The sequence below is a fragment of the Microtus oregoni genome, unplaced genomic scaffold (genome assembly GCF_018167655.1).
Source record: "Microtus oregoni isolate MIOR12 unplaced genomic scaffold, Mior012 000031F_ref0000149, whole genome shotgun sequence".
Lineage (NCBI taxonomy): Eukaryota > Metazoa > Chordata > Mammalia > Rodentia > Cricetidae > Microtus > Microtus oregoni.
Genome location: NW_024543090.1, coordinates 5,734,586 through 5,761,527, shown reverse-complemented (window position 1 = coordinate 5,761,527; position 26,942 = coordinate 5,734,586). Strand labels below are relative to the sequence as shown.

Below are 26,942 nucleotides of genomic sequence, written 5' to 3'. Positions count from 1 at the left end.
TTGCCAGACCATTTAATACTTTGCTGTTGTTGTTGTTGTTGTTGTTGTATTTTGCGAGACAGAAATCTCTGTAGCCCTCGAGTCTGCCCTGGAACTCGCCTGTAGACCAGGTTGGCCTCAGATTCACAGAGATCCATCTGCCTCTGACTCCCAAATGCTGGGATTAAAGGTATGCACCATCACTACCCAGCCTCTATTTAATACTTTTAACAATACTTTTTAAAAAGATTTCTTTGTGTATGTGTTTTATGTATATGAGTGCTTTATTTGCGTGCAAGCCTGCATGGCAGAAAAGGGTATCAGACACTTCTAATGCTTTTTAAAAATAGATTAATTTACTGGAATGCTTCACCTGCATGTGTAACTATGTACCACATGTGTATCTGGTTCAGAAGAGGGACTGGATCCCATGGAACCAGAGGTGCAGATGATTGTAATCCACCATATGGGTGCTGAAAACCAAACCCAAGTCCTCTAGAAGAGCAACACACATTCTTAGTTGTTGAGCTACCTCTGGCCCCTCATTTAATATTTTTCATTATTTCTTTTTTAAATTCTAATATAATTACATCATTCTCTCCTTCCTTTTCCTCCCTCAAAACCCCACCATAGACCCCTCCTTACTCTCTTTCAAATTCATAACCTCTTTTTTCATTAATTTTTGTTACATACATATATAAGTACATACATATATATTCCTAAATCCATAAATACACTCTTTCGGTCTGTATCATATTATTTGCATGTATGTTTTCAGAGCTGACCATATGGTATTGGACGAACTATCGGTGTGCTCCTCTCTGGAGAAGACTTTTCTCCTGCTTTTAGCATTCCTTTGTTGCCTGTGCCTCTTTGTGTAAAGTTGGGCACTTTTTTCCTGTTGTTTTGTTTTAGACAGAATTTTTTTCTGTGTAACACTAGCTGACCTGGAATATGCTCTGTGGACTAGGGTGACCTTGAACTCAAGAGATCTGCCAGCCTCGGTCTCCTGAGTGCTAAGATTAAAGGCGCGCACCACCATGCCCAGCCTTCGGTGTTTTTTATTGTGAGACTTAGAAAACCTACCCTGTACTATCCTTCACTCCTCCTCCACCCTGCCTATACATCCTGTGGCGTCCAGCTTGACTTCTGGAGAACAAGCACACGCACACACACACACACACACACACACACACGCACACACATACACTATCATTACCAGGCCTGGCTTTTAAAACTTCTCCATTGACTATCTCTTGTTTTGCTGCCCACAGACATCCCAGCACCCTTAGAGTCTTCTGTATCATTCCAGGAGCCCCCTCTTCTAACCACATTCTCAGCCTCCAAGAGACAGTACCTGGCCAAGACCTCACCATACCACTGCATGCCCAGTCAGATGACCAATCCATGCCAAACCAAGATCCTCTCCTGAGATCTTTTTGCTAAAGCACCAATAGAAAGTCATTCTCCTCGAAAAGCTATGGGTGCCAGAATCCAAAGCCACAGTGGAGAGCCTGAAGGAAACCGATACAGACTGGGGAGAGACAGGTGACAACAGAACCTGTCCAAACTCTGAATCCACACAAGGCTTTCAAAATAAAATAAAACTGGGGCTGGAGAAATGGCTCAGTGGTTAAGAGAACCAGAGCTCAGTTCCCTGCACCCATGTAAGGCAGCTCATAACTACCCATAATTCCAACTGTGAAAGATCCAGCGCCCTCTACTGGACTCTGCAGGCACCTGCACACACATGCACATGTACACATATGTAAAAAATAATAAATCAACATTTTAAAAATACAATAAAAAACTTAATGAATTCTCCCTTTGACATATATCAGTCGCACTTAGGATTCTACCTGTGTAAAAGAGCATGACCATCTAAAGATAATTGGGATACAGATTCTTTACATTTTTTACCACTTAGAAGATGCCTATTTCTACCATCCATGCTGTTAATGCTAAACCTTGACTAGATTCCCCTTTTAAAAGTTTCTGGTGGATATGGTTCATTGGTCTCCATTTGCCGTGCAGCCCAGTCCTCGGTCACTCTTTGATAAAGGACACGGACTCGGTGGTTAATAACCAGACTCTCACTATATAAATCAGTCCTTATGAACCATCGAAATCCTCAGCACACGTAATGGTACTCAAACTTCTCCCAGATGATCTCATCATATTTCACACTCAGAACGAAGCTAAAAGATACACTACTATCTAGCTTCCACTGGCCCTGGATGCCCCAGAGAACACTTTGAGATGGAACTTTCCTTCCTACATAAACACACAAACACAGGAACCCATAGTCTCCCAGACTACATCATCAGACCACACAAGAAATATTTGGACTTCCCGTATACATCGCTGGCAGTGGGGGCTAATTTATTAGATTCCCTAATTCATCTATCTTGCTGGGTTATTCTGCATTCTCAGTGGATTGACTCTATGGCCAGATGTTTTTACTGGCTCCACCTGGATAGCAGTCCCCTAAAACTAAATAATAGGTGAACCCCTCATCTTGGGTGATCGGAAAGATGAAGCGGAATCTTTTTGTCTCGGTTCTCAAAGAAACACATCCAACTTACTCATGCTCTCTTTCATCTGAGAAAAGCTACTCCAACCGTATGGAAAACATCCAGAAAAGAACCAATGGTCCTCAAAACTCGGGTTCTGAATCAGTACAGGGTTCTGGAAACTGGAACTCTTCAATTTCCAGTTGCAATGAAGGTGTGGGGGTGAAAATTAAAAAAAAAAACCTCTCATCTGATCTGCCCTTCAAAATGGCCTTGTGTAGCACAACAAATGGACCAGTGAGGGTGTCCCCCAAGTAGCATGCTCACCTGGCATGCAGGAAGCCCTGGGTTCCATCTCCAGGACAGAAAAACAAGCAAACAAAAACCCCAAGACAAAGAAACAAAGGAAATTCTATGTAATAATTCAAGTGACTCATACTCTCAAAGGGATTAAGATTTGTCCTATAACATGTATTAAAGATCTTTAACAGGAGGAAAGTAGCCATTGACAAGAGTCAAAATAGAAGAGAAAATATCTACAGTATATAAGACAAGGAAAAGACTTTGCAAAAATGAAGTGCACTTGGAAAGTAATTCTACTGCAGATGAACCATCCCAGCTTCTACCTACAGCCACTCTGCAGAGCCTAGGGAGCAGTCTCCACCCTCTCACCTACATTGCTCCAACATTCCCTTCCAGCATCCATTTGATCTTTTTTTAATTGATTTTATTGAGCTCTACATTTTTCTCTGCTCCCCTCCCTTCCTCTCCCCTCCCCTTCAACCCTTCCCCATTATCCCCATGCTCCCAATTTACTCAGGAGATCTTGTCTTTTTCTACTTCCCATGTAGATTAGATCCATGTATGTCCCTCTTAGGGTTCTCATTGTTGTCTAGGTTCTCTGGGATTGTGATTTGTAGGCTGGTTTTCTTTGCTTTATGTCTGAAAACCACTTATGAGTGAGTACATATGATATTTGTCTTTCTGGGTCTGGGTTACCTCACTCAATATGATGTTTTCTAGATCCATCCATTTGCCCATAGATTTCAAGATGTCATTATTTTTTTCGGCTGTGTAGTACCCCAGTGTGTAAATGTACCATATTTTCCTTATCCATTCTTCAGTTGAGGGGCATTTAGGTTGTTTCCAGGTTCGGGCTATGACAAACAATGCTGCTATGAACATAGTTGAGCACATGTCCTTGTGGTACAATTGAGCATCCTTTGGGTATATACCCAAAAGTGGTATTGCTGGGTCTTGAGGAAGGTTGTTTCCTAATTTTCTGAGAAATCACCACACTGACATCCAAAAGGGCTGTACCAGCTTGCACTCCTACCAGCAATGCAAGAGTGTTTGTTCCCTTTTTCCCACAACCTCTCCAGCATAAGTTGTCATCAATGTTTTTGATCTTTGCTATTTCTTAAATATAACCCCAGAAACACAGACACCGAGAGAAACAATTAATAAATGGGACCTCTTGAAACTGAAAAGCTTCTGTAAAGCAATGGACACAGTCCACAAGACAGAATAAGATCTTCACTAGCCTCACATCAGACAGAAGACTGATCTCCTACAAAATGGGAAAATATCTTTACCAACACCACATCAGACAGAGGACTAATCTCCAAAATATACAAAGAACTCAAGAAATTGGCCATCAAAAGAGCACATAATCCAATAAAAAAAAAAAACGGAGTACAAACCTAAACAGAGAACTCTCTCAACAGAAGAATCTAAAATGCCTGAAAGACCCTTAAGAAAATGCTTAACATTCTTAGCCATCAGAGAAATGTAAATCAAAACAACTCTGAGATTCCATCTTACACCATTTGATCTTATTGATCATTCCCATCAACAAACAAATGCACTATGCTTGCTTTTACCTATAAATTAAAACAAGTTTGTTGTCATTGTTGTTGTTTTGTGTTTTTCGAGACAGGGTTTCTCTGTGTAACAGCCCTAGCTGTCCTGGAACTAGCTCTTGTAGATCAGATTGGCCTCAAACTCACAGAGATTCACCCACCTTTGCCTCCCAAGTGCTGGCATTAAAGGTGTGTGCCACCACCGCCCAGCAAAACAAGTTTGTTTGTTTGTTTGTTTGTTTTTTAAGAAAGAAAACCACCCTCTCCTGACCTGCTTCCCCGATCAACAAGAACCCTTGTCTTTGTGTCTTGTTCCCTTTGTGTAGACCTGCCTGAAGAAGTTGTCTCTATGGGCTGACTCCTGTGAGTGTACTATCTCCTCCCCATAGCTCTCGGTCATCTAGACAAGCACACTACCCATGAACTACACCACTTTCCCCAGCTCGCTCCAATCCATCCAGGGATAACTATTGCTAACACAGAAATGATTCCAGCACTTTCTTTCTGCAGATACACACCCAATAAATAGATGCTTCTAAAAATGATCAAGGTGGTGAGATGACAGGTGATTTCTTTATAATGTTTTAGAACCATATGAATTATTTTTAATGAGGAATGTGTTATTTCCTAATCAAGGGGAGGAAACTGATTTCATTGTAGGTAAAGAAAGCATCCTTGCTTTATGCAGCACTGTAGCATGAGGCTGATTAATATTAACAATAAAACTCCGGAGTCAGACATTAGGAGGTGAACGCTGAAAGATCAGAGAAGTAAAGCAACCAGCCACTAAAGTTCTTACCTCTATGAAATCCTTAGACCAAAAAGGTATCCTGTCTCTACAAGTGCTCAGACTGAATGCCTTGAGTTCCTATCTCCTCCTGCCTTTTATTCCTCTCTCTGCCCTGCCATAGCCCTTCCTGTCTCCACCTCCCTAGCACTGGGATTAAAGGTGTGTGACTCCCAAGTGCTGGGATTACAAGTGTGAGTCGCCACAGCTTGTTTGGCTCTGTTTCTTTTTTAGACTAGATCAATGGTGTGTGGCCCAGAGTAGTCTTGAACTCACAGAGATCCATCTGCCTCTGTCTCCCAAATGCTGGGATTAAAAGTGTGTGCCACCACTGCCTGGCCTCTATGGTTAGCTAGTGTGGCTAGCTCCACACTCTGATCCTCAGGCAAGCTTTGTCACAGCACAAACAAAATCTCACCACAGAGCACTGCACCCATGGCTTTTCTTCAAAAAGGAGGGGTTGGGAAGAAAGCTAAGGCAAATAAACACGTTTGTTTTGCGTAGACAAACACCTACTGTAAAATATGCAGTAGCCCCTCGTTTCTGAGAACCCTCTGGACAGCTTTTTAACAGAGCACACTCTACATCAGTATTTGATTTTCCTAGCTAGAGATTATTATCTTGTCTTGGGCAGATGACAGTGAGAAGGATAAATGGTGGGTAGGGGGTCTCAGAAAGGCCAGGAGGAACTGGATCTGAAATATGCCTTGGGTCATGACATATCCTTCCCTCGTCTGGTGAACCCGCTCTCCCTGTAATACATAGTTCATTCTCCCCGCCCCACCCATCGGAGTTCTCATTAACTTCACTTCGTCTTCGAGTGTGGAAACCGCCATGATCCTCATTTCCAGCTTGGCCCCCAGGTACCACCTCCCTTTCCCATCTTTCCTTGCTTACCTTGATCTAAACAAACCTGCCATATCCCCCTCATGTTTACGAGATGACCATAAATTCTCACCTTAAAACTGAACAGTTAGAAACACTGTAGGCTGCTTGCCAAAAGATATTTTTAAATTAGAGATAATTTGAAGGGACTGTTTCCCAATAATCAACACCCCCATGAGGTTTAAAACTCCAGTTTTGAGATGGTTTGTCAGTATGCATTTACTTGACTCAATAGGGGGAATCAACCATTTCTTTAAGAAGGATAATGGCACAGGGGTAAATATATTTAACAGAGAAAGGATAGCATGTTCAACACAATATTAATAACCTCTGGGTTACTGGATTGGGGGAGTTGCCATCCCATATTACTCCTTTTCCTGAATGCTCTGGTTTCCACAACTACTTAAAGAACTTTAAAATTAAATGCACTAACAGGTAAATGCTCAAAGAGAAAAGGGGGTGGGAGGTAAGAACAAGAAAGCAGAACAAGTCTTCCTATCCTCTTGTAGCCAGAGGGACAAGGACACCGCACTAAACTTTGAATCTCTGTCTCCAGTCTCGGACTCCAGAAACCCATTCCTCAAAGAGTAGATCTAACAGACCTCAGCCAGGTCCAAAGTGAGGCAAAAACAAAGATCGGAATTTGAGCTGCCACTCAGTGGCAGAGAACTTTCTCAGCATGCATGAAAACCGAGTTCCATCCCAGAAACGCCGTCGTGAGGGAGGGTACTGCTACTGCAGCATAAAGAGGGCTCTTTGTAAGTGGGGGTGGGGGGCAAACAGCTTGGGTGCAGGGGTGGAAGAGCAAGCTCTAGAACGTTCTGTTCACAGAGCTGCTTATGTTCCTGGAATCGCGGCTCCCCACCTTTGCTTTGGCATCTGAAGCACCAGGAGCTACTTAAGAGCAGGTTATCTGCTTCCAAGAAGTAAATCTCCGGGACAGGTATTACACGCGCAGGCGCCGAGTGAAGGTGCAGCACAGAGCTAGCTGGAGCTCCCAGCCAGAGCCTCCGCTATCTCTTTTGGCAGAGGTTCTCAGGGATGAGGCCATGTCTGATGGGGATTTTCTCCAGCTCTGACAGCCTTGGCCCCACCAAAACACACAACTTTGTTTCCCCCATACATCACTGCTCGGGAGTCTTCTGGGCTTTTCCTTTCCAGCATCCACAGGTCAAACACTGCGTGTTCCCAACAGTCCGTGAACTTCTTGGACTAGCAAAGGGACATTGATTCTGCTCAGCGCTCCTTTGGAGTTTCTATTGTGTTGGATTTCCCATTCCCCCTACCCACTCCCCAGAGAGTAACTTCCTCCTTGTTCTAATAACTTGGACCACAGTCAAGGTTGATGTGTTTCTCCATTTTGCAGGCTATTTTCTTCGGAAGAGACAAAACAGAGGCCAGCAGGGTAGCTGAGGTTTGTCAGCAGCCTTAGGAAGTCAGCAGCAGTGGAGGATACACAAAGAAAAGGTCTTCAAACAAACACAAAGTAGACAGAACAAGACGCTGGAAATAGAAGTTTTCAAAATGGAGAACTTATGCTCAGAAAGGACTCCCCAGAAATGTCTTGTCCTAGGAACCCACTTTAAAAATGCATTTCTTGCCTCAGGAGATGACACAGCAGGTCTCTGCAAGCATGAAGACCGAGCTCTCAACACAAAAACCCAGGCATGTCAGCATGTGCCTATAAACCCAGGATTGGGAGCTAGAGACAGGCAGGTTCTGAGAGCTTGCTGGGCTGCTGGCCTGATCAAAACAGGGCGAACTTTCCCCGTCAGGGAAGAGAACCTATCACAAGGCAATAATGCGGAGAATGACAGAAAGCGGCACATGAGGGACATGGGGGAATTTAAAAAATGGGCAAAAAGGAGCTGCAAAGTTGGCTCAGCAGTTAAGAGCACTGCTTGCCCTCCTTCCGGAGGGCACAGGTTAATTTCCACCATCCATGTGGCAGCTCACAACCGTTTCTAACACCAGTTGCAAGAGATCTAATGCCCTCTTCTGGCCAGTGTGGGCACTGCAAGCATGTCGTGCGTAGACATGCAGGCAAAACACCCATCAAACAAAATACAAATAGAATATGTAGGATGGGAGTGAGACAGAACCTCCTTACATAGACCTGTCTGTCATGAAACTTACTTTGTATCCCAGGCTGGCCTCGAACTCACGGATTCGCCTGCCTCTACCTCCTGAGTGCTGGGATTAAAGGCTATGTGCCACTTCTGCCTGGCAAGAATATTTCACAATTAAAACTTACTGCTTACTTTACAATCACACTCTGGCATTTCATCGGGCAAGAATTGCTAAATTCTGAATGGTGAAGGATGGAATCCAAGAAAAGAAGTTAACGGAGAGAGAAATGTCTCAAAGGTATAGAGGCTTTTGTTTTGCTTTTTTCAGATCCACAGAGAAGAAGTAGAAAGTTGGATAAAATAGCAGAAAAACTGAAGGACAGGGAGAGGCCTCAGAAGACAAAAAAAGTGACTCCTCTGATTGCTGGCGGAGATTCAATAAAGACAGAACCAAGATAGGAAGAAAGGAAACACAGGTGGATCCTGCTGTTTAAGCAGAGAAAACAAAATCAAAAGAAATAGTCCCGGAAATGTCCCAGATTGTGGGCTATAGGGCTGGGATTGAGAAGTTTAAGAACAGAATGAGTGGGAGCGAATGTCTCTGCAAAACCTGCCCGTAGACTCAGGGTAGAGTCAGTTCTCCCAGGAAAAACGTAAAGTTATGGAGAAAAGCAAGATTAAATAAACTAAGGCTGGGAGAAAGACCTGACCAGCGTACAATGACACATTTGATGCCACAAATAGAGTGCTCTGCGAAACAAGGAAGTGAGCAGGGTCCCTGCTGCACGGAGTTTTTCATTGTCTTGCACGGATGTCGATGAGAAAAATATCACCGATGCCACACAGTCTGTGATAAGTCTACAATAAACCAGGAGAGGGCTGATGCGGGGACAGATCGTCGCTATTCCCAACTGCTACCCTGGCTCCCCCATGTTAGGCCTAGCTCCTGCATTGCCCGCGATGTCAGTCAACAAAGCCATTGTCCACTCACTTGCTCTGCCCTTCTGTCCATTTCACTGAGCTGGAGCTCCCAGCAGCCATTCTAGAAGAGAAGAAGAGGTAGGGGTGGGGAATGGAGGACGCGTGGTTCTGGCAAGCCCCTGGCTCCCAGAATCCAACAAGAAACTTTGAAGCTAACGGTCTGGCCAAGAGTGCTGCAGTATGCTCCCAGTACCACTAGTGGGATCAAAGGCGCCCCAGAAAGGCTAGACAGAGCCTGAGCTTTGGAATCGGACCTAGGCATGAAATCTAACTTCTCTCGCTAACTGGATGGGGTCTTGGGAAGTGATTTGACTCACTGGGGTTTATTAATTCATCTGTAACTCAGGTGACAGTGCCTAGAGTCCAGAATCCTGTTAGGAAGCCAAGGTGCAGTGAGCTAGGAGGGCACCTGACGTCTCGGGTACATCTCACTTGTCTGAAACCACACATGAGCTCTGTGACTGTTGAAAACCAGCCCCACCTGCCTTGCTTGCTTCCGTGTTAGGTGCAGAGAAGTGCTATGCGTGCCTGGCTGCAACACTCCCCCTACAGTGCTCGTCCAGCTTGCGTGAGCAAAACCTGTCAGTGCAACCGGGAGTGGACACATCTAACTTCCAATTGTTCAAATCAACACCACGCCAGTACAGTTCGGAGACTTTGTACATGCAAAGCCCTTCTCGATAAGATAACACAGTGGTTGAGCTTCAGTAATAGCGCCAGCAAAACATAAACACTCAAAGAAGTTTCATGGACACAAGTCTTTGAAGAATTCTAAAACATTCAACAAAGAAAGGACACACTAAGGGTTCCCAATATTCCTTGTTCCCTTGCTCCAGACCAAAACATCCCACTTCCACTTTTGAAAATAGAATGTTAAACACACCCCTCCAACTGGGGGAGGGAGGAAAGCCTCTGAGTGCTACTGTGAGCTACACCAGCTTTTCTAGGCCCAGGTCTCTGCTCCCTTTATTAGCTATAATACCCTAAAAATGATTTAAACAGCGATAAATTCCTTACCCCTTCAAGGTGGCTCCCAGGTTCATCTGATTCCAGGTCATGCATTCAAGCTGGGAGGTCATTTGGTATAAATTGTCACTGTGGAAAAGATCCATAGTTAGAACCATGGCCATATGCACAGGGCAGAGGTGTTTCTCTAAACACAGTGGAGTTCTCACTTCACGGCTCAAGCCTCTACGTTTTCTAAAACGATGACTTGTGGGTCTAAAATGGTTTCATTTCAGTTCACTGATTTCTGCACTTACACAGAGAGAGAGAGAGAGACAGAGAGAAACAGAGAGAGACAGAAACAGAGAGAGAGAGAGAGAATGAGAGTAAGTCAGTAGTTTATAGGAAAAAACCTTAGCATAGTGAACTTCAGTTCCTCAAGCTGTATTAAACCTTGGAGGGGAAGCGGCTAGAGGGAGTAAGGCTTTGGAAGGTAACACAGCCTGGATAGCTCAACATTAAAGTTAAAAGTCTGAAGCTAAGAGCAAAGTGACAGCGGATTAATTATTCGTGAAAAGGCCATTACGTTTGTTTAATCAAAAGGATAAGTATCATGTGGATTATGAGGGTCCGAAAGGGCAGGGTGATGGGTGATGGATGGGCTAATACCCAAGGGTGTGACAAGCCAAAGAAACAGGACAATAATCTCAGCACAGGGCTAAAGAATTATTCTGCTTGTATTTTATAATCCTAGTGAAAGTCAAGTGAAGCTTTAAGAAAAAAAAAATGTTTAACAGCCTGTGATTTACATTAAGACCTCAAAGGGGAAAACAGACCTCCAGGTAAACCAACCAAGAGCTGTTCTCTGTCCGTTGTGTGTCTCATCACTAACACATAAATCAATGGAATCTCCGATGACCGAGCCCTATCAGGAAGACATTCGGGGCAGAACCAAAAGGGTTAACTATGAAATCCGAGGTTCAAGAGATTAATGGTTTGCCTGGAAACCTTCAGTCTAAACGTATTACAGAAGAAAATTTTCACCCTACCTTCACTGCAGAATGAACAGAGATAAGTATTCAGTCCTTAACGCATGATACCAGATCACAAATCCCGAACAATCTCCTGTCTTGTCCCAACATTCCTTTCTATTGCTTCATCGGACAGAGGCAGAGTTTTTAATTCAGAAAGGGCTTGCTGGGCCAACAGAACTGAGAACTTGTGGAGGGGTGACAGAAATCACAGCGCTCTGAGTCACCGGATCCTGTTGTCCCCCGCTCTAAACCTTGCTCCATAAACAACAGCAGCATCCATCTGACTGTCCCATAATCTCTGCGCAAGTTATGCGGAACTCCTTGAGGCCAGTACCCTGGCCCAGGAGGAAACCGGCTTCCAGGAGGAGAGTTTTGCATATGAAAAGTACAGTGACTTCAAACTCCAAGTATGTGTATCTTCATTAGTCAGTGTATATCTGGACCCCATCACTCATCCCTGCGGCTGACTGGCTATTATGCTACCACAGTATCCTACATATCAATGGGAAGGAAAGAAAAGATTAGTTTCTTCTGGAGCTTCCTCGTTTGCAGCGGCAGCCCGTGCTGGTCTGTGCCATTGCCTTTCGCAATTCCACGAATTCCTTCTGTAAGGCTGATGTAATTAATTCCTGAAAGACCCCAACTTTTATTAGAAGTGCCAGCCTGCTGCATTTACCGCAGCAGAGTTTCTTGAACTTTCTTTGGGCTGACAGTTCATTAATAAGTGGCCTCCTCCACAATTTCTCCGCTGGTTTTTGTTCTCCTGTGCCTTTTCATCAAGCAATCCATTTATTAATCTTGCCATTAATCTCAGCCAAGGGGCATTGTATTCCCCAGGTAGCTCTATATTTTTGTCACTGATTTTTAAAAAATTGCTCGCCAACTAAAATCACTCAGCTTCAGTTGACAACTTTCCCCGGCCCCATTGGGATGTGGGGTCTTTCTGGAATGACTTGATTCTTATGGAAGACTCGAGATAGTATCATTTATTATTATTATTAACATTATTATTATGGTTTTTTTGAGACAAGGTTTTTCTATGTTACAGTCCTGTTGTCCTGGAACTCACTTTGTAAACCAGGCTGGCCTTGAACTCACAGACATCCACCTGCCTCTGTCTCCCAAGTGATGGGATTAAAGGCGTGCGCCATGATGCCTGACTATTGTAATTTTCAAGAAAGACGGAAAATAAGGTGAATGAAAAAGTTGATGCACAAGGATGAATGAATGAATCCCAGATTTCTAAATTTATATTTAGAGATTTTTCAAAGACTTATTGCACTGTCCTATTGATTTCTGATTGCCTCGGTACAAAAGGATCTCAAAGACAAATATTTTTAAATTCATTTTTTGGGCCCCAAAAAGATTTTTCTCAGATATAGGACATACATGTGTGTCTTCCTATGGGATATTTAATTTAAAAAAAAAAACAAAACTGTACTGCATTGTCCAATATGACAACCACTAGCCATGTGTGATTCTTAAACACCAGAAATAGAGCTTCACTGAGGTAAAGTTTGGGCTCTACTGGGTCAAGTACAACGTTTTCAGTAGCTTCTTTTTTTCTTATTTTCACATGGTTCCTAGCGTATTTCAAATACCCCCGTGACCCCTACTACGTTTCTAGCTGACAGTGGTACTTAGGAGTAGCACCTGGTATGTTCTGCTCCTTTGGAAGCATTTGGCATCTGAGGCTAGTTCACTGTTATTTACATAATCATCACACTCCCACAATAATAGTCAGAATAAAAATCTTAAATAATACTACTAATTTTAAAAAGATATTTTCCCTTTACAATCTTCCTGTATGAAGGCCCTCAGGAATGGATGGGATTATGTTTTGAGTCTGTGGGAAAATCTGAGGAGACTGCCATTCAATACTCTGTACCTTAGATTTCATACCTGTCAAATGAGAAAATTCATCTTAGTCTTGTTTAATAGGGATATTGTAAGACTCAAAGAGACTGATGTTCCTAATGACTTTCTGAAGATGGTACGGAGAATATCCAGTTTTCTAACCCATCAGATTTTATCTGGCACGTTTGCACATTCTCAGTATCAGTCCCAACAACTTCAGGAAGTTATCCCCATTTTCAGACAAGGACCGGCACTCAGAGGGGTCCCTGCTGCTAGGATGCCTGATGACCTTCCTCCCAGCTCCTTTAGAGGCTCCTGGGCATGATTCAACATCTGAACCTATGTCTAGGCTATCGTTTATATAACAGTACAGAGAAGAATCTGGAGGAGAAAGAACAAAAGAGTTGTTTATCCAAAGGAAGACAGGACCAGCAGCTCATGGAGCTGCAGGGATGCAAGATGCCTGTTGTATCCTCTGCTCCCCGCCAAGGATAGTGCATTCTCCCTGCCCAGTGACTGACCTCCCCACACTTTGTGTTCCAATATCTCAGGCATGAAGCTTCAGAAGTGGGTGGGGAGATGGAATGGGGGGAAGGGTTTGCAGAAAGCCTCCAAGCTATTAGTAGGCTTCCTTAACCGCACCCTGCCTTCTGCTGTCTTGGGGGTTGGTGGCATGGCCCCGCTTTTCCCCTAGAGCCAGTGGAGGCAATGACAGTAACTGCTGCTGCAGAGAGCAGAATGTCAACTCAAGCTAAAAATACTGGCTCCCACCATAGTCAAATTCTGATCTCCGGGCAATCGGTCAATACCCAGCTCTCATCATGGAAGCCTGGGGAAAGAGGCAGCATCCTTCGGGGACTACTGAGCTCTGGCAGATGGAGCGGTTACTTATTAAAGGGCCATGGTCAGTGTCTACCACCTCATCCCCAGAAGGAATCAGATAAGCATGTGGTTTGGCTCAAGGCAGCCCCAGTGGTCACGTAGACATTTCAGCTCCAACCGTTCAGCTCTGCCTGGTCGGAAGTGGACCTTTGGCTACAGGCTGCCAAAATATAGTCCCAATGTCATGATAGCCTTTATATTTTTTTAAGTAGCTTTTTTTTTTAAGTCACTTGTTTCCTATGTTAAAAAAAAATGTTTGAAGTCAGAAGCAAGGGAGAAAGGAAAGAAACTTCTATAGTTGGGATTGATGCGTGTTGGAGTAAAATAAAAGGAAGTCAGTCCTAGCAAAAGGGGGAACTTGAAAGGAAATCAGTAGTAGATCGTATAGTTTATTTTGGCCTGGATTACAGAATTACTGTGTTCTTGACCTCTACACAAAAGAAAGGAAGAGGAAAAAAAAAAAACCTCCGCTATTATCTGGACCAGAACTCCTCCACTCGTCAAATGCAGTGAACTCAAGCACGTTGTCATCTTTAAGTGTGTTTACTATTCAACAGAAGAAGGAAGAGAGGGTCCTGACGGAATCCTCTAACTGCCCTGTCGGAGATCACAGTTCCTCTGGCCTCTGTGGCTGGGGCTGGAAAAAGAGAATCTCAGGACAGGTAAAGCTTCCCCATAGGATTAAAAGACAGACAAACAGGTTTTGAAAAGTGGAGATACCCAGCATGGGTGGTAAAGTGCCCCTGCTAGAAGGACCCAGTCCTGTACCAAGGGAGAGGTCTCTGTGGCCTTGCCTCTACCCCTAAGCAAGGTGCATATGGAAAGGCTACATGCAGCCTTCCACAGAGCCTTTCTCCAGCATGGTTCCTCCCTCCACAAAGGCGCCATGGAAGCTGACTGCCCTGAACTTTCTGCCCAGCAGGCTCCAGTGAATAATTATTTCGTGCTTGCTCTCTTGGTATTGTATTTGCTCTCAAGCTCACCAGTTATCCGAAGGAAAACCCGCTAGGGATTCAATTTCTAATAATAAACACTTGCTCGGCACACAGGTTACAGGAATATTTGGAACTAGATTTCCCCCCCCCTCCCTGGAGACGGGTTCAATTCAAGCCCGTGGCTCTGATAACGTGGCCCACCACCCTGGAAACCACTTCAGACCTTCCACTTTAGCTTCTGTGGGAAACAAATATTAAAATATGCTCTATGATGTCCATGGTCTCACAAGTGAAGACGGGCAAAATTAAGGGTAATTTTATTTTGAGTACAGCTGTCACCTGATTTATGTCTTAACTGAAGCCAAATCCACGTGACAAGTTATAGACATCCCTTGACCCACAGTTTCCAAAATTCCACAGGAACTCTATGATGACTAAGGTGGTTGATCGTCTGTGAAATTAATGGGTCATGGTCTCTATGGGCCACATCAGTATTTGGGAATAATCAACATTTTATTAAAATATCGGAAGCATAAGTTTTTTAGGACTGGAGTGCTACCTGCTAAAGAGCAAACATAGGACAAAAGGAAATCATCTCACTTAAGCCTATAGCATGGATAAAGAAATCCAAGTAGAGCTACAGGCTGGAGAGATGGCTCAGCAGTTAAGAACACTGACTTCTCTTCCAGAAGACCAGAGTTCAAGTCCTAGCACCCACATGGAGGCTCACAACCACCTATAATTCTAGTCCCAGGGTATCTAACACTCTCTTTTGGTCACTGATGTAATTGGTGCAGAGAAATACATGCAGACAAAATACCGTATACAGAAAACAAATAAATACAGTGTTTAAAAGGAAGGCATATAAGGCTAATAGAAAAAGCAAAAGGATGAATAAAAAAAACTAGAATATGAAAAAAAAATCAGTACAAACAGGAATGTGTGTCAAACACAGTACCACTTTTCAAAGTTGCTATGAGGCTCGCCCCGCCCCATGCACAGCAGGGAGTGACTCTGAGGAGGTAGCAAACACAAGCGCCAAACACCCAGGCTTGGGAAGAGTGCCCGGATAGCTGCCTTGTCTGCGTAGAAATTGCAGTGGCTTCTGCTGCATGGGGTTGGACTTCATTACTCCTCACACTGGGAGATCAGGTAATACACTCTTCCCTGAAACCTTGCTTCTGGGCAAGCACAAACCAGTGGGGTACCAGAAGCAATCCTCCTGGAGCAGCACAGATGAGAAGAGAGATTTATGTATGCTCTTGCAGTCTCTAGGAGGCTTCTACTGTACTGAGTTTCATCTATATGGTGTGTGTGTGTGTGTGTGTGTGTGTGTGTGTGTGTGTGTGTTATATGCCCAATGGTAAAGATGACGCTGAAGGAGTCTGGAGAAGGCTGCTTTTAACAACACCCACCAGGGAAAACACTGCCCGTGATACTTTTTATGGTGGCTGTGAGTAAGAGGGGCTTCCATCACTATGGGAGATAAAGTCCGTCCTCCAGCAAGATGGATGGCACATGCCATGTTCAGAGAGTGACACTTAGCCATGTGAGAGGGAGCAGGATGCAGAGAGAAGAAGAATGGATTATATCCGCACTACCTAAATTCAAACTCAAATTATGTCTCTTACTATGTCCGACTGGAAAAAAAAAGTTATCACTTCTCAGAGTCTCAGTTTCTTCCTTTGTAAAATGGAGGCGATAACCCAGTGCCCACCTCAAAGACCAGGGGTGTGGATTAAAGAAGTCAATACCCATGAGGTGCTTTACAGTGACACTTGACACGAAATAGGTCTATGCAAGCGTTTGCACTATCAATAAAAGATCCTGGCATAGAAAGGGGCAAGTGGTCCAGAAGCACTCACTTTCAGAGTACCAATGGGCTTTGGAATCTCACTTACTGTGTGATCCTCATCAAGATGTCTCAAGCCTCTAAACTTATCTCCTCGGCAGTAAAGTGGAAATTATAGTATCTACTTCATAAGCAGTAAGATTAATGGGTGAGCTGAAGATGCTATTGGAGAGAGAAGGGAATGGCACAGGGGACAAAGAGCTGACATTTCGAGGCTTTTTTCAAAGCAGACTCACATCAGCACTCAGCTGATTTAATGCTACAGCTGTACAATTTCTTTTATCTCAAACAAGAAAAGGAAACTAGATCCCAAGCCTGGGGACACAAAAGTTTATATGAGAGGCAGGGTTGTGGTGGAGAAGGTGTGTGTAAGAGAAGAGGCTCAGCAGACTGCCTCAGGGTACCAAATGCAACAAGGCAGACAAGACAGAAGCAACCCTTTCTTTCCCAGTTCCGAATCTTACCAGGGAAAAGGTACCAACCAAGCCAGGGAACAGTAAGCAGCCCCAGCACACTATAAACTAAAATTCAGAAGTTAAACCATTTAGCAATTAAAGTTTGCTCCCATTTTCTGTGCTTCTTAAATGCAAGATGTTATATTCACACAAGTGTTTAAACACCCTCCAAGTGTTTTCAGAAATAGAAGTGTGCCAGCTCTGAATGCTTGCCACTCCTGTGGCAATGCTAGTCACTCCTGTGGGAAAAGGTTGTAATTTTGGAAAAGAGATTATCAGCACTGTGAATCTAAGGTGCTAGGAGCTCCGAAGACTCACATGACTGCCTCAAGGGAGGAAGCGCTTTTCCTACAAGAGTCTCAATTGTTTTTGCTATGCTCCTACTTAGGACATTTCTGTACTAGGAGAAAATAGTGTTTTATGAGATCGGTGTCAAAACTCGATAGAAATGTCATAGAATGTCTTAGAATGCCACAGAAGGAATAAAGGAACAAGCAAATATTTATGCAAGGTGAATCTGACAAAAATTACTTTCAGCAATGGCCAGTCAGAAGCTGGGTTAGAAAATATGTTTTGTATATAAAATATGATCTTGGAGTAGGGTGATATAGTTCAGTGGTAGAGTAGACGCTTGGCATGCAAGAGGCCCCAGCAACAAAAACTGTAACAATGAGAATGACTTTTCCCTTCTTGAGAGTAACCACAGATTCATCCCCCAAGTCAAAAATCAATAACAAAAATGCAAACTTCGTTTAGAAAAATGATACTAAATCATAGACTGTGATCACTTTCTGACATACCCTCTTCCTAGAGTTCCCCAGTATGAACCGAGGTTTGGCAGAAAGAGGAATGAAGGACGTGTCTGGGGAGAGAGAGAGAGAGAGAGAGAGAGAAATACATCTTGCCAGCCTCCAGCCCCCAAGAAGGTACAGGCCTCATTTCAACAATGCCTACTCCAACCCCTACACCAAGCCCTTTTTCCTGGCTGAGGGAGGGGACCAAGGTCTTCACTCAGCCGGGAACCAGTCCAGGAACAACAGCGATGACACTCTAGCATTAGACAGGAAGGATGTCTGTGGCTTGTTGCCACCACTCCCCATAATGGAAGAGCCTTCCAGCAGGGAGTACGAGCAAATCTTGAGTACTGGTGATTTGGTCCCACTGGGATTGTGGCCTCCGCATAGCAGGCTGTCCAGTTCAGGACCCCTTCCTAGCTAGGGAGAGAGAAAAGGCATTGTGTTCCGCTCTACACCTTGGGCATACACTTCTCTCCCTCTTGCCTGAAGAAGATGATGTGGAATCCAAGATCTGTTTAGAAATGATGGGATTTTCACACCAAATAAAAAAGTTTTCAAAATCTGAGCACTCCAGCGGGCAAAAGAAGAAGGGCCCAGGTGTTGTGCCTCGGTACCCGGATGGGAGATTCAGACCAGCCCCAGACTTAATTTCGTAATGCACCTGAGACCCTAGGATGCTCCTCTGCACTGCAGGCTCTGGGGTCTAGAGCAAGGACGAGCCCCTCCTCCACCTGAGGGACTGGAGGTCCCCAGGCGTGTCCATTCCCCCACCCAATCTCCCAAGACAGAAGCTTTTCCTTCCTTCATTACCTCACTGCCTCCTTCCCTTGACGTCAGCCTCCCGGAGCCGAGTGGCGGGAGGATGGGGAAGGGTTTGGGGCAGTCGGTGTCAGGATCCCTGCAGTACGGGGGGGGGGGGGGGGGGGGGGGGGAGCGGTGAGGTAATGCGCACCCAATCCTCTGCAGTCAAGACCGGCGCAAAGCCACCTTCTAGACCGGTGTGTGTGCTTCGCAGTTACTAAGCAACCCTATCTGAGACGCGGGATGCCGGCCAAGTTCACCCAAAGTTGAAGAATAAATTTGGGGGAGAAACGGTGGAGAGTGGAACTTAGAGACCAGAGAAGGGGGAGGGAGGAAGCAGAGCTTTGTTGAGGGAAAAAGTGTGTGTGTGTGTGTGTGTGTGTGTGTGTGTGTGTGTGTGTGTGTGCAGATGTCTCCCTGATCACCTTCTCAAAGGGTCTCGCCCCAGAGCTCACACAAGGCTGCCCCAAACTACGTCCACAGAACCCTGGCACAGGCCAAAACACTAGAGGGGAAGGGTTAGAGGAAGGATGCGGCCCACATTAGGCCCACTGGCCCCTGTGGCTTTAAACAAAAGGATGCAGTGGGAAAGAACTTGGTCTCCAATTTTTGGTCCTGGAGAAGCTAAAGTGCTCCCAGAAAATAGAAATAAATCGTGACCGGGCATGGTGACCCACGCCTTTAAATCTCAGAACTCGGGAGAGAGAGACGGGCGGATCCCTGAGTTCAAAAACAGCCTGGTCTACAGAGAGAATACCAGGACAGCCAGGGATACAGGGAACAATTCTGTCTCGAAGAATCAAAGAAAAGAAATAACCCGAGAAGGCCGCAGCTTCCTATTTTATCTCCAAACATGAAGGTCTTCATTTATGTGTAAAGCAAATTTATATCCAAAGCACCTGCTTTGAGTGTCTGGGTCAGGTACAGGCCTTCTTCGCCTCCAAGACCCTCCCGCAGTCAGTGATGGTCAGGGTCTAGCATTTCCTCACTGCCCGCTCACTGGACCTCCAGGGTCACCACAAGACACAATCGTGGTGCTCGGCACCTTCTTACCTGCTGTAGGGCGTCCTCAGCAGCAGGGCCTGGCTGCCTGTGCAGCTGTCCGAAGGGGTGTGGCAGCCATACACCGGGGGCGGCACCGAATATTGCTGCTCGCCTGCCAGAGAGCCAAGGACAGCAGTGAGCGGGACTCGAGAGCGGAGAGCGTGAGGCACCGGCAGGAGTTATAGTGCCGGGGTTGGGGGCGGAGGGGGGGGGAGCGTGCTGAACTTCGGACAACGAGGGGCCTGGAGCCAGCCCTGGGACAGCGGGCGAGGCGGCTCTCAAATGAGGGGACGAACAATTCCTCACTTTAGGTTGCCTTGCAGTCACTGTCTGGCATTGGTTACCTTGTGTGAGTGGCACTTTCACGTAACTTACTTGGAATGGAAGGAGCTTCCATCTTTTAAATAGAGTAAAGCCAGCTATTATTTCTAGGATCCCTTTAGCTATCCTCTATTCCCTTCCCCAGTTTGCTAAGGCTTAGGAATCCGGTAGGAAGGGGTGAAAGAACCAAGGCAGCGGGTAAAGACCCGCATCTTTCCCATCCACTTACCCAGAGAGCCCTGCTGGCTCATGGGGTCCTCGTGTTTGAAGGAATGGTTGGGAAACTGCGCGGCGTGGTGCGAGGGCGTGTGGCCATAGCTGGGCGCCCCGTCGAAAGTGACTGTGCTGTATCCTGAGAACCGGCAGAAAGAAACACAGAGACCATCAGGCTCCTGAAAAGGCAGGAGCATTGGTGCGACTTTGGCAGCGGGTACCTGATTCCAGAATTCGCAGAAAATGGTTCCCACCCCTCCGTCTAGGACTTCAGGCTTGAAGCAGGGACCAAAGTCAGTGGTGTAACCTTATCCGACCTCTTTTCCCAACTAAAATCCCAAGCTTCCCAATTCTTCTGTGCCTCAGTTAGGCTCTATCCAGCAATGAATAGAGCCTCCAGCAAGTTAGGTGCAAAAACCGTCGCCCGCCTGGCGGAGAAGTTGTCTTTCTGAAAAACAAACAACGCCGCTGCGTCGCTCGCACAAGGGCGACTCGGCTCAGAGGACTGAGTTTCCTGCTCTGACCCCGCTTTGACTCAGGGCTGTAAATCAGAACCCCAGCACCAACTTTCATTAATTACTCGGAGGCAGTTCAACGGTCTGCGCTTTAAACGCGGAGAGTAATTATCAGGGCACGTTACCTCTCCGGGAAACACAGCCTGACACCGAGACACCCAAAGCCTTTAGGAAAGCTTGTAGCAGTGGAAAGAAAGGATCTCTCCAGTTCTTCCCCCCCCCACGCCCACCTGGGGCCCCACTGCAGTACAGACTAACCTTCTTGCCCCACAGACCAGACTGGAGAACCGACTTCTTTTAACTCCCCTTATCTGTCCCTGGGTAGCAGTAGCTCAGTTGCTTGCCTCAGTTTCCCTTCTGAGAAACAGAGGCCGGTGCTCTTTTTTATCACTCAAAAGGATGAAAAGCAATACGTATGGAGTTTTGGAAATCTTAATCTTGTGTGATATTGTAACTAGATTTCTATAATAAACACATATTCCACCTGTGTTTGTCAAAGCTCAAGTTAGTGCAAGAGGGGGCATCCTAAGAATCCTCCCAGGGACTTTATGTGGCTGGGGCCTCCCCCTCCTGTGGTGAAGCTTGGTAGAGGGAGCCCGGACTGGCAGAACAGACTAAAACTGGCTCCCTACTGCGCAGTCTCTAAAACCCGAAAGCTCTTAGGATTAAGGTAAAACCAAGTTACCATTCTTGCACGGTTGACCAAGGCTCTTCTATAAGAGGTCACCGAGATAATTCACTCAGTACAGAGACAAGATGCCGGTTACCTCCAACTTCAAAATACAAAAAGGACACACTACCCAAAGGAAAACCCGAGCTTCTATCGGGATCACTCCAGAGCAGTAAATAAACACGGTCCAGGTTGAGGTGTTTCACAGTGAAGGGAATGAGGCACCATGGGAATTGCTAGTTACACGGCCTGGGAAGGAAGTCTTGAGTGCCCCCAGAGTTCTGGTTAGCGAATAAGGAATCAGCCTGCTTCTCAACCTGGGTGAGCCCAGAGTGCCTCATTTTTCTTCCCGTGAAGTGGAGAAAGATAATCCCCAACCCTAATAGCTCTTGGGGGTGGATCAATAAGTACATTTGGCCTTCCAGAGACTTCCTTTCGAAAGAAAAGGCCTGGCCTCACTTGAGGCCTAAAGCTTACAAACGAAATACGGGTCTAGGCACCCACCCGAGTTTTCCTAGAGAAATGAGGAGTCTGTGAAAAAAGGGCTTAAACAAAAACAAAAATAAAACAAAACAAAAAAGGGCGAGGGAGGAGGTAACAATAAAGAAAGTTCTCTAAACGAACCCTTCTCCATTTCTGAACGGAGCAGCCAAAGACCTAAGTCACGCACAATCTGAGACCCAAGGCTCAACCGCTGGTAGCGAGAGCAGCTGGGGCCAGGCTGCAGCTCCCACGCTGGGGATCTCCGCTCAGGCTCCGGAACTCCGACTTGAGACTGCAGGCGTCCAGCAAGGCTCCCTACCCGCCTAGCCGTAGATGAGACCCGCTGACCTCGGCCGCAGCAACCTTGAGCCCCTCCCCCGGGGCTCCTGGGAGGGGCAGCGGTGAAAGCGGTGAGACAGTCGGAGGGAGAGCTCTTTTAATTAGAAGCTTATCTGAACAGGGTCTGATTAGGAACCCTCTGTACCCGGACTGAGCTGAGCCCAGCTCGAAGAGGGCGGGAGTGGGGGCCGGGGGGGGGGGGGGAGACTGCTGACTCTGAGAAGTATCAAGAGTATTCAAAGGGTTCTTGTCCAAGCCTTGGAGGGAGAGGCCCTCGAAGCCAAGGTATCCACTTTCCCACGTTTGGTCTGGACCAGGGAGGGGAGAGCAACCTTGACGTCGCGGGAAGGAGAGTAGCGCCCTGAGCTCTCCTCCCCTGCCTCTACTGCGGAGGAGCCCGGAACAGCCTGGCCCTGAGAAGCTCAGGGGGAGATTCTATAGCGGGATAAGCCTAGAAAGTGTTCGGGAAAACGAAGCTGCCACGGAATAGATGGAGTCCTCACTCCCACCCAACTACTGTCTTTGATGTGACCGGAGGGGGGCGCTTTTGGCCCCATCGCACATCGCAGCTGGTCTGATGAGCTTCGGAAGGGCAGTGATCCCCTGGGCCTAGGGTCACCCTGAAGTGAGCACTAGCGGGCCTGGGGGCGGGGTAGGGGTCAGAAACTGACTGACAAGCCCCCATTGGGTCCAGACTAGGAAAATCCTTGTCCTCAATCCTCGGTCCTGACAGACTTTCCAACCATTTCACGCTCATAATGTGTCAGGGCCTATTCAACTGGGCAGAGAAAATCCATTTCAACCACGAGCCAAAATTTCTGGGAGAAAACAGGAGAGAAAAAAATGTGGGTTCAAGTCCTAGCTCTGCCAAGACCTAAGAGGCCTCTTGAGTCTAATCTCCTAGTGCCTAGATTTCATCGTAAAGTTCTAAAAGGCTCCTTCCTTCGCTTCCAGGCTATGCACTTCTTGTAAAGGTGTCTGTAGCCATTAGCTGTCTATAAGTCAATCTACACCAAGTAAGGTTTTGGTGTTTGCTCAATTGTTTAGACGATTAGGACAACGGCTTTATAAGAAATGGGGGGGGGGTGTCCTTATGAAATTGAGAAAGGGATGAATGAGCACCATAGTTGGGCTCCGGGGTTTGTGCACAGGTAAATAGAGACAGCATGAGTTCTTCTCCGCAGTGGAGCCCTTGAGTCTGAGCAAAGTGCGCTGATGTCATTCTCACATTTCCCGGGACAGCTGGCACCTCCTAATCAAAACCCCAAACTAAATATCACATTGTTGAAATGATTCATAGGAATTCCAAAAGTAAAAGTAATGAATATTCAAAGAATCTCGGACCTTGGACCTCAAGGGTCTGCTCTAGTTGACCACAGGAGTTGGGGCAGGAATGGGGGAGTTTCCCCCACTTCAGCTCCTAGCAGCAGCTGAGGGAGCCCATAGACTGATCCTGTACAACCCACTTGCTTTAACTAGAAGAGAAAAAGGTGAGTTTCCTGACAGGAACCTGCTTCCAGGTTATGACCCTTCCCTGAAGACATCCCCACCAGCAGCCTTTTCTTGGTCCGATTTGAGAAGAGCAGAGCGTGGTGGGGAGGCATCACCTGCTGGTCCTGGGCTTCAGCTCCTAATTCCTTTCTTCAGTAGCAGCCAGAAGGGTCTACTCCAGAAGAATCTAGATGCCCACCCCCAAGAGTAATGGTAATGCCCTTGGGCTTTAAATTCTGAGTCCCACCCACCTTCTACTATGGGCTTCTATGGACTTGCAGTGCAGAATGCTAAGCACGCCCCCACCCCTACACTCAAAGCAGCAATAGAAGGACTAAAAAAGATGGTGGCATATTAGTATTTGCTCCCCAGAGGAATAGGTCAGTGAGTCCCTCCAAGCAAGCATGTTCACTGAAGTCATACACATGCCTGAAAGTGGCACAGTTTCTGACTCCGGGGAGCTTTGTGTGGGCTGTGTGTTCTGTATTTAGAGCCCGATCCGGCGTCTTTGTGTTTGGCGTGTAACTTTCGGCCTAACCCATGTCAGCTCTCCTCTTAGGCGATCAGCAAACTGACCTGGAGATGTGCCAACAGTAACACCTGCCTTCTAGAAAGTGATGGCGAGGGTCTGAGAGCCTCGGCAAAGACACCGAGTGCTTCCAACTGACTTGTACAAAACATCAATTTCATTTGTGAAAGATCTAGAAGGAAGGGACCCCCTAAGTCCACTCCAGGTGGCTCCTTGAAATCATGAGCTCCCATTCTTCAGTGGTTTCAGTTTCGCTAGAGTTTCGGGTGGCTGAGGTGCTGCAGGATGGGTTCAGAAGGCCCAGAGAACCCTCCCGCACCTCCTGAAAGCAGTACCGGCCCTGCCTTCCCCTTCCCCACACATTTCAGAAACACCCAGACCAAGGACAGCAGAATTGCTGGTTCGAGAAAAGCATCCACCTCTGTGTTAGTAAACGTTTTTCCAAAACATTTTATCAAACCAAATTAGATTCCCAACAGAAAAGAAATCAAATGAGAACAAACGAAAAGTACAGTGGCTCAGCAACCATGGCTCCTCCAGGGTGCTAACGAAGGAGAGGTGTGGGTGAGCCTGTGAGAGTTAGAAAATGGACGTATTGCAAATAAGGTCCCTTGTACATTGGCTCAAGATCGCCAATACACTTGCTCTTGTTCCAGTGTCCCAAGTCTTACAAACCTTCCCCAACCTAACCTTAGTGTGTGTGTGTGTGTGTGTGTGTGTGTGTGTGAGAGAGAGAGAGAGAGAGAGAGAGAGAGAGAGAGAGAGAGAGAGATATTAGGAGCATCCGAGGAGCACAAAAGGAAGAATTCCACCACCTTTTCCTAGACTCTCCACGGATTTGGTTCCTTATCCGTTGGAGTCGGACCAGCCAGGCTTTTTTCCATTCCCGCCGCTTGCGTGGCCATAACCTTGCCTGGCCTGGAGAAATTCCTACAGTGCTGACATGGTCTCTCAAATGTTAAACCCTAATTCCAAAGCTCCCTTCTGCCTTTGGCGGGCCTAAAGTGAGCCAGCGCATATAGAAAACTGGAGGTTCTTTGGATTTGGGCCTGTCAGAGGTATCACAAGGGGATCCCTAAGCGCTGATCTGACTTCAGTGTCTTCTAAGTCCGTCTGCCCCAGACGTCTAAAAGGGCCGGTGCCTGGTGATAATTTAGTGAGGCAACCAGACATTTCCCCAATATAGATCCACACGCTACAACCAATCCCCTCTTAGCTCTTCCCGTGGAATTCCGGAATCTTTCAGGAACCCTGGGACCCTAGATGTCCTCCCGGGTACTGCGAACTATCGGACTCTGGAGTCATGTTCAGCTGTGTGTGTGTGTGTGTGTGTGTGTGTGTGTGTGTGTGTGTGTGTGTCTGTTAGCACTTCACAGAGTCCACGCTCCCCTGTCCAGGCACCCATTACTTTGACTCCTTGGGAAGGCAGTTGGGATCAGGAAGGAACAGCGGAGAGGAGAAGCCGCCTAGGACTAGGACTCCAAGCGGCGGCAGTGCGGGCAGGGCGGGCTGTCCGGACTCCTTACCTTGGTTGCGGATAGTGGGCTGGCTCTCCAGGCAGCTGGGCAGGTAGGGCGCATTTGGGAACATCCTGGCCTGGCCGGAGGACGCCTGGCTGGGCGGAGGAGGACCGAAGGGTCCGTAGCGACAGGCCCCGGCTGTACCGGTGAACTGGCCAGAGAAGTGCAAAGTGAAGGCGCTCAGGCATTGCTCCTCGTGCGGCTCGGCGCCGCCCCAGCTGGGCTCCTGTTTGATGAAGGAGTGGGGTGGCGGCGGAGGTGGCGGCGGAGCTGGCGGAGGCGCCGGACCGCCCAGCGACCCGTAAGCCGAAGCACCCGGAGGCGCGAAGTCCAGCACCGGCGCCCACTGAGCAGCACCACTCACAGGGAGCCCGCAGCCGCCGCCGCTGCCCAGCGAGGACACCGCGGGCAGGAGCGCGTTCAGGTCCCTCACGTCGGAACCCATCAGCTGCGGTTCGGACCCGGACGGCCCTCCGCTCCTACGATTCTGCGGGCTTTGGCCACTGGACTTGGCCCAGGTGCTGCGGGGGCCTCGATTCCCCGGCTGCTCCTGCTGCTGAAGACACCCGGGCTCGCGGAGGAGCGTGTGCTGAGACGCCGGCTCCGGGACACACGTGGAAGCCGACTCCTGCGACAGGACGAAGTCCAGGATCGCGGCGAGGAGGCGGCGGGCCCGGGTTCCAGGGCTGCCGTCCTCGCTCTGGGTGGGTGGGTGAATAAGTGGGTGGGAGGGAGGGCGGGAAAGGAAAAGGGGGAGCAGGCAGGCGATCCGGTTGCGGAGAGCCCCCCGGGTGTGGGCGCTGCCTTGAACTCCTTACACCAGCTGCCTGGCTGCCCCCTGCTTCCCAAAGCTCAAATAAGAAGGGCCGGCAGCAGGGGAAGGAGGAGGAGCCAGGATGCTCGGCCGCTCCATTCACATAACAGCCCTAGCCTGCCCCGGCAGCACGCGGCTCGTCCGGGGTACTGGTAGCGGGGGTGTGGGGCGGGCCCGAGGGAGCGTTCATCTCAGAGACACCCTCCTCTCTAGCCCACCACGTGCTCACAGCTGGCCTGTGTAGTAAACCTCCCCTTGCCTTCCCAGCTGGCCTTCCCGAGTGTGGGCGCTTTAAGGCAAGGCGTTCTAGGTAAGCAGTGTGTCCCCCTCGACGCGTCGGTTCCAGGTGGGAGTAGAGACGGGGCTGTA

At 47.2% G+C, this 26,942-nt stretch overlaps 1 protein-coding gene across 3 annotated transcripts in view; it reads right to left on the bottom strand.

Annotated features, from left to right (window-relative positions):
- Wt1 (WT1 transcription factor) overlaps positions 1-26,223 on the bottom strand; it is a 45,796-nt gene extending 19,573 nt beyond the window's left edge. Inside the window, exons 1-5 of one of the 3 annotated variants that reach the window (XM_041679042.1) lie at positions 22,022-22,093; positions 20,229-20,351; positions 19,688-19,790; positions 10,094-10,171; positions 9,087-9,137 (exon numbers count right to left, since the gene is read on the bottom strand). In XM_041679042.1, coding sequence (XP_041534976.1) covers positions 9,087-9,137; positions 10,094-10,171; positions 19,688-19,790; positions 20,229-20,351; positions 22,022-22,031 — 365 coding nt within the window. In that variant the 5' untranslated portion in view covers positions 22,032-22,093. Of the gene's footprint in view, positions 1-9,086; positions 9,138-10,093; positions 10,172-19,687; positions 19,791-20,228; positions 20,352-22,021; positions 22,094-25,765 lie in introns of those variants that run through there. The other 2 variants (XM_041679041.1, XM_041679043.1) reach the window with 2 other exon arrangements.
- Positions 26,224-26,942: the final 719 nt, after the last annotated feature.